Source organism: Mus caroli, unplaced genomic scaffold (assembly GCF_978045245.1).
Source record: "Mus caroli unplaced genomic scaffold, Mus_caroli_1 scaffold_20, whole genome shotgun sequence".
NCBI lineage: Eukaryota > Metazoa > Chordata > Mammalia > Rodentia > Muridae > Mus > Mus caroli.
Window position 1 is genome coordinate 20,514,621 of NW_028227275.1, and position 12,162 is coordinate 20,526,782.

The following is a 12,162-nucleotide window of genomic DNA, read 5'->3' on the forward strand; positions in this document are numbered from 1 at the left end:
TATGTAGAGTGGTGTGCTTTCTTTGGTCAGCTAATGAAAAATGTGTAAGATTTTCTGCCTGTCTTCCCATCCTTACTACCAAGAAGCTGATATTTACATGTAATGTTCAATCATGAACACCTGCTTCTCCCAAGTCCTTGGCCTGTTTTCCATTCCATCTCTTTATCAGATGTTATGATTTGGTGTATTTAGAGTGGTTTGTCATCTGTCTGACTTTATTGCACATTGACTCAAACTCTTTTAAGAAAATATTTACATGTATTATTTTTTTAAAGATTTATTTATTATTATATATAAGTACAATGTAGCTGACTTCAGACACACCAGCAGAGGGCATCAGATCTCATTAAGGGTGGTTGTGAGCCACCATGTGGTTGCTGGGATTTGAACTCATGATCTTCGGAAGAGCAAGTTAGTGCTCTTACCCACTGAGCCATCTCGCCAGCCCCCTTTACATGTATTATTATGAGCAAATTACACCAGGTGTGATGGTATACACTGGTTATGGGACTGCCACAAGTTCAAGACCAGCCAGGGCCACACAAGGGACTCCAAGGCCAGCCTGGGCTGCATAGGGAGTCCGTGTCTCAGAAACAGACAACTTCACAAATATGTTCCAAGATTTCATTCATTTTGACCTCATAATTATTTCAACATTAGTCAGCCATTTTCCCATGTTACCTCATGTTTTTCAATCACCACTTCATCGAAAATGTTGATATGTATGTTATCTTTTATTTTAGATAAACTAGAGAAGCTGTAATCATGTCCTGGTGAGCTGAAAACGAGAAAAGCATACTTGAGTGTTTCAAGATTTTTTTTTTTTTTGCAAAATCCACTTGTTTTCTAAGTGCGTCATTGAATCATTGATAAAGTACAATAAATTATCTATGATCTTTTTCTTTGTAAAGTTTAAACTTATAAAAAGAACCCTATATGCCTTAGAGCCTTGCTTCTACTGTTTACTAGAACTGATGCCTGTATTATAATTTATCTTATTTTCTCTACAGATGAAAATAAAAGCAGGCGACAACATGGGTTCAGTTGGATATCATGTTCAGCCAAATGAACCTGGCAATGCTTGGCATTGCCAGTCCTAAAGAGAAGGCTCATCAAAATAGCCAAGACTGCAGATAGCCCTTCTCTGGACTTACCATTCCCAGACCAGCAGGAGATCACTGCATTGCACCAGAGTGTGTAACGCCCTTCTCTAGGCTTTAGTTCTTGGGCAACAACTAATACAAAACAAGGACATTGCTGCAAGGTTTAACTTGTAGAAAAGTAGTATGCCTCACTGAAGAGAATTTGGGAAATAGTTTCAGGAGATCCAGGTGATGATGGCCCTGCCCAGCAGGAGCCTTGCTGCCCCTGGTCTCTCTCTACTCCTTTCCCTACCGTTAAGAGCCCTTTGGACCCCTAAGTGTCCCAAGATAAAGCTTTGAGGATGTCAGCTCCCCCATCCCAGGATGCTGGCCCTATAAAAAAGTTATTTCTCACCCCCAACCCTGACTCTCAGGTTCTGACTATTGGTTTCTGATTGGCAAGCAGCACAGACCCATGCCTGGTAATATCTTTACCATACAACTGTTACTGACATTATTAAAATAATTTTTTAATGAAGCAAGTACTACTTTAAGGAATCTCTAATAAATGCCAATACTTTTCTGATAAGTTTCTGGCAGTGACCACTGAAAACTACTGGTTGAGTTTTGTGACAATTTTAAATTGAATGTTCCCTGTATTTCTGAGAAATGAAATAAGCTAACTCTCCTACATTACTCCTCTGGGGTTTCACTTCATGCTGGGTGTACCTGGGCCAAGTCTGGGAGGCAATGGGTATTTACAGCACTCGACTAGCATGAGAACGGGCAAGAATCACTTCAAGACACCTTTCAGTTTGTCCATTTGGTATATATCTTAGCTTTCCAAGTCCTCTGCATTAGCTTACATGAAATAGTCTACTCAAAATTTCCTCAAGTTTTGCCACAATTCTCCCTCCAAAGTAATTAGCAAAGTTTGCTAATTATTCTTTATTTACTGTCACTATATGTTAATTTGCATGCAGGTTTTTTTTTTCTTTTCCCTTTCCAGTGCTGAGAATTGAACCCAGAGCCTCATGCTTACTATACAGACACGATATCACTCTATGGTCCTGTATACAGTTCTTATTCACTAGAATGTCACAGGGAACAAGGAGATGGAATTGAGGCATTACTACAGACAACAAAAAGTGATAGTTGGATCCTTAGCTGACTTTCTGGTTCCCTCTGCATCTCTGGCTTTTCTCACTGCTAGAATCACAAAATTATCAACCTTCTAGTCTTCTCTTCAATTCACTTACACATTTCTTTCTCTTCCTGTTTCTTTTGATGTTCTCCTAATTAAACTACTTTAACATAGTGTGTTTGTCTGAGCACACAGGGACAGGACATTATAATCCAAGCACTCAGAATGCAGAGACACGTGGAACAGGAGTTCAAGGCCAGCCTCATTTATAAAGCAAAATCTAGGCCAGTTTGGGCTACACGGCAAGGCCTTGTCTTAACAAATGACCCCCAAGAACCAACTCCAAACTTTAATGTATACATTAATAATCCAAGTATTTCCAAAGATACATAATCAACTATCTTAATTTACAAATGTTCTAGCAAATACATTTTCTTTCATTTTCTCCACACTGGTCCTTCTCTTCTGCCACCCCAACCCTTTCTCTCTCTCATTTTCTCTTATACATTTTGGTCAGTGTCTGGTAGTTTTCACTTTGACAGAGGCATTGTGTATGAGAAAGCCCATATAACCTGAAAGATGTTACCATAGAGACCATGATAACTATATTCATTCTTCTGAGTTTCCTTGGCATTTGTTGGAAGAGGCTATATGTTAACATAGAGCCAGATGAAACATATAAATAATATAAAGACATATAAATAATTGCATACAATGATGGCAATATCATATGGGCTATGAAATGATATAAAATATTCATAGGAAATTATGTAACATCTAGGAATAAAATTTCAACTTTTCCACCCCTCAAAATAAAGCTATATTATTTGAAAAATATTTAGGTATTTATCAGCTATGGACATTGGTCATAAACTAAACTGTAACCATGTGCCCAGAGGTAAAACACAGTGTATCAGAGAAGGTAGACATGGAGTTTGGCCCATTTTCATTGGGTCATGTATAGGGTGATCCTATGCACACTTAGTGATGGGATTTTTGAGACCATACTCACTTCTTCTTCTTCTTCTTTGAAGCAGGCAGAAGCATGAGGGCATGTTTCTTCTGAAGTTAAAATCTGATTTACTAACTGTCATCTTTGATGCGTAGGAATATTATAGGAAATGTGGTTTTACTCATTCTTGACAAAATGAAAGTGTTCTAAAGCATTGATATAAGTGGCTACAAATTTTAAATGAAGGAACTCAAAGGAAATTCACTGATGATTAAACACATACATGCTCCATAATCTTGCTAGACAGGAGACTACTGGGCCCTGCCCTAAACCCACAAACTTAGAAACTAAGAAGGTAGGCCCAGCCATCTATGTTTAAGAAGCTGTCTAGGTAACTACAATGCATAAATGTTTAAGAGCCACTGACTTAAAACAAACAATGTGCTTCAGAGGGTAAGTGCAAGAAAATACAGAACAATGCTGTTTGCAAAGGTAAAAAAAAAAAAAGCAAGAAAAGAAAGGGTTAAATAATCATGGTGGCTTTGCTCAATAGTAGAGTATATAGAAGTTCAAATAAAGGGATGGAAATGCCTTAGTCTAGTTAATGCTGCAATTACAGAACACCTGAAACAAGGTAACTTGTAGAGAACAGTTCTCACAGTTCTGGAAGCTGGGAGTACAGAACCTCTGTAGTGATTGGTGAGGGCCTTCTTGCTGTTTCTTCACATAGCTCAAGAAGAAAACCCTCGAGCCGGGCGTGGTGGCGCACACCCTTAATCCCAGCACTCGGGAGGCAGAGGCAGGCGAATTTCTGAGTTCGAGGCCAGCCTGGTCTACAAAGTGAGTTCCAGGACAGCCAGGGCTATACAGAGAAATCCTGTCTATAAAAACCAAAAAAAAAAAAAAAAAAACAAAAACCCTCTTCTGAAAACCCACCCCCATTTCTATAACACTATCAAGTCATTGATCAGGGCTGGTGAATACTAGGACAATGAAATACCCTGTGTTTTACAGTGATATCCTTGGAACAGAAACATTTTCTCTCCTAGAGGGAGGCTGTTTAATACTCATGAAGTAAACAACTCACAAGTCTCAGGAAGTCTCTGAAACATACTTGATTTACAAGTCCCACTTCTGAGGTTATCTAAGCAGTAAGCCTTGCTGAGGAAAGCATACTCTGACCCACCAAGCTGCCTACACGTTCTGCAGAGCACTCTAGGACTGCAGTTTTCCTGGTTTGGCATCCAGACTGGGTGGGTTTTCTGGTGACGGTGCTGCCTTTGAGTCATCCATGCTTCTGTAAGGAACCCCTCTCCCACACTCATGCTAGTAGCCCCAGTACACTCATTGGATTTCTACGTTGGATTTTGGTAGAATTATTTCTTGGGTCTGTCTTCAGACATTTGTTTTTGCCTCCCTACCAAAAAAAAAAAAAAAAAAAAATCATGCACCACTCTCTCCCAAGAAAAAGGTGGATGGTACCTATCTCCACATGTACACACATACACACACAAGCATACATGAACATGCTCCCTCACCACAGTTACCCTGACTAGAAACTGCAGGAAAACAGATGCCAACTTACATAAAATCCACCTTGATTTCTTCATTCCAGCATGGCTGAGATCCATTTGCAATGTTGGTTTGATATACAGTGTGTTGAAAGGAAACTTCTATGAAAGGGTGCACAGTATCCTGAAATACAGAGTAAACACTGGCTAGATTTTTTTAAAAAAAAATAAAGTCTTACATAATAGAGAAAAGCAAAGAGTTGGGAGATTACCTGGCAACTGGTTTCCTTAGTTTTTATAGCTCTTCCTTTCAACAGCCATTACTTAGTCATTGACTTAATTAATATCTATCAGTCCTATTCTATGTCAGGCACTCTTCAAAGATTCAGGGACAGACAGAACTTTTCTTTAAAGATTTTAAAGTTTGTTAGGAAAAAACCCCAACCAAACAGACAAGCAGGTAAGAAACAGGAACGATGTGGCAAGAGAAGAGGCTTGCAGCTGTGGGCTTCAGGAAAGGGCATGGGTGTTGCATCTGGGACCCGATGAGCATCATCCCGCCCATCAGGAAATCCTGATTGAGCTAGGACTTTGAAATAGCTGTGATTATCTGGCCAAGAGCAGGGAGATGGGTGGAGACCATTCCCAGCAAAGGGAACAAGTACTGGAAGCCAAGACAACATGGCTGTGGAGTGGACAGACAGACAGGAGGACAGCTGGCAGACAAGAGTGAGACTATCAAAGATTCTGTGTTTGAGCGGGGAGCTTATACCTTGTTTTATAGGGCTTGAGGGCAGAGAATGAGATAATATGAATTACATTAATAAGAAATACCTTTTCTTTCTTAGAGGAAAATAACTGTAATCTGAAGGACACAGACATGAAGAGACCAGTTGGGAGCCAGATGCGACCAAGAGCAATCAGCCTTATAAGATGCTAAGTACCTCATTTATGACTTCATTCGAGGGGACAAGTTTGGCTGCATTTTGATGTCTGAGGTGAGACATGGATGACCTCAGGTGAGTAGGCATACTCAAAGTTCTTCAGGAAAAACAACACGGAGACATAGTTTTAATATAAGTGTTGGTAGGCATAAGGGTTATTCTGGGTCTTACAGGAGTTTGGTTTGGTTTTGGTTTTGGAGTTTTTTGTTTTGGTTTGGTTTTTGTCATTTGTTTTTGTTTTGCTTTTGTTATATCGTATTGGTGATCATCACTGCTGTGGAGGAGTGGCTCCTAATTGAAGTATAAGCTGACTGTAGTCCGTGGTGACAAGTCCACTGGTTTTTCAGCATCAAGGGAAAGGTACAGCTAAGTGATAGTTTTAGGAAGATAGCCTTTCTCAGCTTTTCGTTCATTTGTTTGTTTTTTGTTTTTGGGTTGTTTGTTTGTTTGGGTTTTTTTTTTGGTGTTACAATCTTTTCTTCTGAAGAATGACAGTTATAGAAAACAACAGTGGTGGTTTTATGTTCTTTCTTCACAAAAAAACCATTATGATGTGCATTGGTTGTAAAAATAATTAGTTGTGTTGAGGAATCCGGTTGTAGTTTGTAAAACAGCATCAAAACCGTTAAGAAGTTTTAGATATAAATTAACAGCCTAAGCAAGCAAAATGTTTGTTTTTTCACAGACAGAATCCATGAGCTATACCAAGCTAAAGGCAAGTGAGCAGAGAACATATGTGGCAAACAGGGGAGAAGGAGATATCTGACACTCCTGGGGCATTTGGGTAGTAATATTCATATTTATGAATCATTCTCGATATGAAATATCCAGGATACATTTAATGAAATGGATATTTAATATTCAAAATGTTTTTATTTGACTAGTCATTGGTAGGTAATGTCTAGTTTGGTCACAAGGAAAACAAATAAAGCATACTCAGTGTACACAGGAAAGAGAGGTACAATTCTGCTCTGGTAGAGCTGCCTATAAATCCTAAGCAGGGCAGGCTATTGTAGTGACTCTGACCACGTGAGCCTTTCCATTTGAAGATCAGAAATGGAATGTGTGTTCCACCTACTTTCCCTGTCCCTCTGCTTCCGACATTGAGGGCTCACTGCTGTGACAGCGGAATGGAGTGGCAGGCAGCAGAAACTTCAAAAACTCCCAACAGGGAATAGGAACAAGAGGACATTACTTGGTGATATAGAAGATGCTTGTGTGAAAAAAGCATACACTAAGGTTACGTTGTGAATCTCATATCCCTGTGATGTTTTTTGGTTTGGTTTGGGCAGTTTGTTCTGGGCCAGGGCTTTGAGCATGTTATGCAGACACCCTACCTCTGAGCTACTATGGAGACTCTTAATATGTGACAATAAAAATAGGTCTGACTATCCAAATGAAGGTTTTAAGGTTTGTTCATTTTATGCATATGATTTGTGTGTGTGTGTGTGTGTGTGTGTGTGTGTGTGTGTGTGTGTGTGTTCAAACCCCCAGCATTGCAGGCACTAGGCAAGTCCTCTACCAGTGAGTGACATCTCCAGGCATTAAGCATAAGTGATAAGGACATTTATCACATTTAGAAAACATGTTCTGCAACTGCAGACGCTGGAGCCCACCACCGACCTATAAGGCACTGTTTTCCTGGTGGGAATATTACAGGCCCTCAGGATCCTGACGAGAATCTTCATATCTCCATCAGAAATGCTCTGGGCTGTGACTTTTCTTCTTTCTTTCCTCTGAGGTTTTAACTTCCGCCGTGGTTCAATGAATTTACAAATTGCATCCGTCAGCTGGCTAAGGGGTAAAAAAATGTGATCAGCTCCATATATACAAAACAACATCATTTTAAAGGTGTTTAAAATAATGGCTAATGAGGCCATTATTCCGATTCATATTATGTCCATTGCAGAAGGGGACAGAGCTCTTTTCAACCCAAAGTAGAAATAATTTCCTGAGCTTACAAAGGAAGTGACTCTGTGTCCCCTCATGCCAGGAGGGCATATGAATGCACCAGCTTTTTGGCTACATGGTCCAAAAAGAAGTAAAATGTAGCAAGATAAAGCTATCTTTATCTTTATCTTCATCTTTCACCATGATTCTTACTGTTTAAAGCAATCACTCTATTAAAGATGACTAATATCCTAATAGTTTTCATTGCTCTGAATCAGCTAGTTGCCCATGCTGACAACCTAAATCTTTAGAATTACAGTCTGATGGTCACAGCAGTTTCTGCTCAAGGTCTGGAAATACAGGGCAGTGGATCTTAGTGCCCTGCAGCAGTTAGTCAGCATCACTTACTGGTGATGCTGAGAATCTGCATGTGGCCCCTGGAAGGGCTCAGACCCTCTCCTGACCCTCCCCTTGGGCTTCACTATGGGCGCTGAAGGATGGAGACAATTCAGCAAAGACCCTACCACCTGCCCCTGTGCTGCTCAGTGCCCTGCGCCACTGAGGGGCAGAGGATGGGGTTATTCATTGCTACCAGCGACGGCTCATCCAGGAGCAGTCGCATGAGAAAAACCTCAGAACAACAAAAGAAATGGCAAGGGATGTTCTTTTCTTTTTCTGTCTTGTCCCAGAAACTGCCCAAAAGGAGAGAAAGAGCCCAACCTTCTCTCGGTAGTATCTGTGCAACTACAATAGCATCAGATAGGTGATCTAAAGTGACCAGATGCATTTTTGTCACCAAACCTCACTCTGCATTCTGAGACACTCTGCAGTTTTGACGGGTGACATAAATATTTGTAAAATACAGAGAACCCAGAGGATTCTGAAGAAAACAGCTCAGGGCCTTAATTTTACTCTTAATAATTGTGAAGTACCTTGTAGATACAATTTCTTCATAGTCAGCTACAATATCTGACAAGTTAAATTTGCTGACTTTGACGATTCTTTTCATGATCAACCTTCTCACCTACAGAGAAATCCGCAAGTTAAAAGAAATGGAGTGTTCCTGCTTTAAGACTACATATTTATGATACTTCTGGCCCACTGGATATTTTACTCCTTGATATTTTAAGCATGAATAGGAAGGGAGTTAGGTAAGTGGAAATGTGGCATTTCTACTGTTGATAAAGTCATTCTCAATGCACAGTTATACCAAGGCAAATTCCCTACATCCTTTCCTTTCTCATTCATTTGATCTTATCCTTGCTTGGTTTTCCCATCGGACTCTCAGTCCTCACAGCCGGGATGGACCTTCACTCAGAAAAAAAGATGGTCCTGAGGTCTCATTTCTACAACACCCACTAGTGACCAACACGAATCCTCACCTACAGACCAGAAGAAATTTGCACTTGTGTGCTTCCCTCAAGCCTGTCCTAGGCTAACTTTAAGTCCCTATTCCACCAGCATGGCAAGAGAGTCAGCCAGAGCTTAAAGCTTCGCTGTGGCTGCTATAAACCTTGCTTTTTTTCTTCTTCTTTTTAAAATTTGAGCCAGGGTCTCAGTATGTAGCACAGGTTGGAATGATCTTAAGTAGCCCAGGTTGGCCTTGAACTTGCAATCCTCACTCAGGCTCCCAAGTGCAGGAATCACAGTTATGAGCCACTATTCACGCCTCAAATTTCTATTTTTTTGAAAGACTGCTGTAGTCTTGGGAAAGTCTCCCCACTGTTCCTCCTCCTCTAGTCTTCATAATAGGCTTAGGCTTTCAGACATGACCAGACAGTGGGGTTGGCAACTTTATGCTTTCTGTTCTGCCACACGTCACTCTGGAGCCAATGCAACCTAAAGCTTGGTTACCTGCTTGAACTGGTTAGGAAATGGAGGTGGTGGCAGAAGAACAGGCAAAATACCCTGCCACACAGGCAACAAACTGTTCCCTTGAAAATGAACCAGGCCTCCCTTTCCTCAGGAATTTTGCTCTTTTGTCCCCTTTGGCATCGATAGGACTGGGCTTCTTGCTGTTCCTCCCTTGCTGTTCTCTCATGTGAAACAGGTGGGTTTCACTTGGGTTTTCAAACATGTGTTAGCCTGGAATGTTCTTTTCTAGAAAACTCTATGACGGTCTCCCTTTCCCAGTTCAAGTCTAAATGAATGAGTAGTGAGTTCTCATCCAATTGTTGGCTTCTCGTGAACTTCCTTTCTTAGCTACTTCATATACAGTTGCACCACCTAAACACACACACACACACACATACACACATGAGAGAGAGAGAGAGAGAGAGAGAGAGAGAGAGAGAGAGAGAGAGAGAGAGAGAGAGAGAGAGAGAGCATATCCCAAGCCTTGTTTTAAAGGACAGTGTTAGCTAGGATGAGGTACAAGTGTGACACTGTAACATTCTTGCTTAAGCAGGAGTTGGGGCTGTGCTCTCAAGGAGCACTCACCAGTGATGAGGTAAATTAAAGAGAGTTGTTTGTCTAACTCTAGGAAAAGTGTTTGCCATCTATGGTGTGTGTGTGTGTGTGGTGTATCTACCATATACAGAACCAGCAGGCGGGTTCTCACAAAAGTAAATTAGATACATTGACAATGCCACATTCATTACCTTTTTCAGAAAATTGACAGAATTAATCCTTTGCGCAGTAATTGAGTTCACATCTGAAATGGATATATCCTTCTGCCCCTGACTCTCATACTCCTAAATAGAGAACTGGGTTAGTTTGTGATGCAGGGATCAATCTGATGTGCTCTGACAAAAATATTGTTATTTGTTTCCATTCAAGCACAAAGATGGTAGCAAACACACCTCAGGAGGGACCACCCTTTTCTGATTCTCTGAGAAGGGGCACAAACCAGTTTCTGACTATATTCCATTTTCTTCTGGTATGAAGCCCACTGATCTTTTATTTGTATTGTATTTGTTTCAATTAGCAATAATCGCGCCTCAGATAAACCTCATTGGCTACGATACTGCCACTGCGCACAGCTTGTATTGTATTTGTAAACTTAGTCCATGCACCTGCACGTGGATGACGGTTTGCAGGAGTAGGTTCTCTCCTGATACCATGTGGGTCTCAGGGATAAAACTCAGGACTGCCAGACTTGGCAACAGGGGCCTTAGCCTCTGAACCATTTGATAGACTCACTGGTCTTCTAAATTGTAGTGATGACCGAGAAAGGTTGTCATTTGAAAGTGAGAAGATGAGGAAAAGTCATTTACTTTGCATTTCTTCTTTCTTCCCTGAGCCACCCCTACGGAGCTTCCATGACACTCCTGACTGTGCTGTGAGCATGCTCCCACCCACGGCTGGAGGTTTAAATATGATGAGATGAGTACTGGGTAGTTTTTGTGTAGCTTCTAAAGGGCTGAGTGGACATCTGAATCTGGTATTTTTAATCTAAGATGGCCGTCATCAACTAACAGCAGTAATTCCACTGCACAGGGGTGTTCCTTAGAGATGAAAGCCAGTTGTTCTTGAACTATCTCTTACAAAGTTTTAGAGGTGGATTATGACAGTTGGCCACTTTCACAGTTATCAGCTCTTACAAGCCCCTCCTATGAGACTGGTGGTGTGTGGCTGAAGTGCTTAAAAGCAGGTCTTTTTGTTGTAAGAAGAAAAGCTCCTATTTGGAATATTTCCTAATTCATGATACAAACACTCCCCTGGCTGTAGATTGATGGCAGCCACCAGGAACTCTCTGCAAGTGTGGCTGGGGAGGGACTTGTATGACAGGCTGCAGCACATAACCCAGTAAGACCAGCACTTCTCTTGTCTCTTTTGGGGGGGGGGGGATTCTAAAGATCTGAAGTTGAGATATGTTTTACAATTAATATCTACATTCACTGTGGTAGTGTGTCTTCCCTGACTCCTCTCCAGAACTGCTGTAAAACTGGTGATATATTTTATGATAACATCAGTAGCATCAATTTAGAATAAACCTAAAGGATTTGGGCTGTTTAGTAGATTGGATCAAACTACATTGTAAAGTCAAGCTAAGGGCATGACGGAATCTAGGTGAGCTGTACATTTTTAGTGTCTATGGAGAAAGGGGAAAAATCTGTGTTGATTATTAATTACCAAAATTAATACAGAAATGAAGACAAGTTTGAAGCAGCATGATATTAACTCTGTCACACAGTGAGCTATGTTCGGATAGGAGCCAGGTACCTGGAAGACTATGTCTGGAATCTCCTTGTCATAGAGGGGCATCGGCTGCAGGAGGAAGAGATCTAGCTGGCCTGCATTTCTCAGCTGCAACAGCTGGAAGCGTTTGCTCCCTTTCATTTCTTCCTCGGACACAAAGTTAAATTCATCTTGCAGCTGCTCAAGACGGAAATATTTGGGGATTTCCTGTCCTTTGTGTCTCAAACACTGCAAAACACAAACATGTCAAGTCTTTACTTAGGAAATTATTTTTCATTCAAGAATTATTTCAGAATACTGTTTTCACCCCATCGACAGTGAGTAAGGAGGGAGAAATTAAACCCGTGGAGGCATGTGACCTGCAGAAATACCCACGCTGCCTGATGTGGCTTTCTACCCTGACTGATCACGGCTTATAGAGAAAGAGACAATGTCAGTGTTGTATAGAAACAAAAGGCAGAAAGGGGCATCATCAGGATATGAGTACCGGACCTGGAAG

General features: G+C 41.0%; 1 protein-coding gene and 1 pseudogene across 1 annotated transcript in view; both read right to left on the minus strand.

Annotated features, from left to right (window-relative positions):
* Cc2d2b (coiled-coil and C2 domain containing 2B) overlaps positions 1-12,162 on the minus strand; it is a 74,502-nt gene that overhangs the window by 25,838 nt on the left and 36,502 nt on the right. The window contains exons 18-24 of the mRNA XM_021152526.2: positions 11,688-11,891; positions 10,124-10,216; positions 8,456-8,547; positions 7,257-7,427; positions 5,634-5,730; positions 4,764-4,873; positions 682-778 (exon numbers count right to left, since the gene is read on the minus strand). Of these exons, the coding sequence (XP_021008185.1) occupies positions 682-778; positions 4,764-4,873; positions 5,634-5,730; positions 7,257-7,427; positions 8,456-8,547; positions 10,124-10,216; positions 11,688-11,891 (864 nt within the window). The remainder of the gene's footprint in view (positions 1-681; positions 779-4,763; positions 4,874-5,633; positions 5,731-7,256; positions 7,428-8,455; positions 8,548-10,123; positions 10,217-11,687; positions 11,892-12,162) is intronic.
* On the minus strand, positions 10,425-10,506 carry LOC115030009 (U4 spliceosomal RNA; annotated as a pseudogene).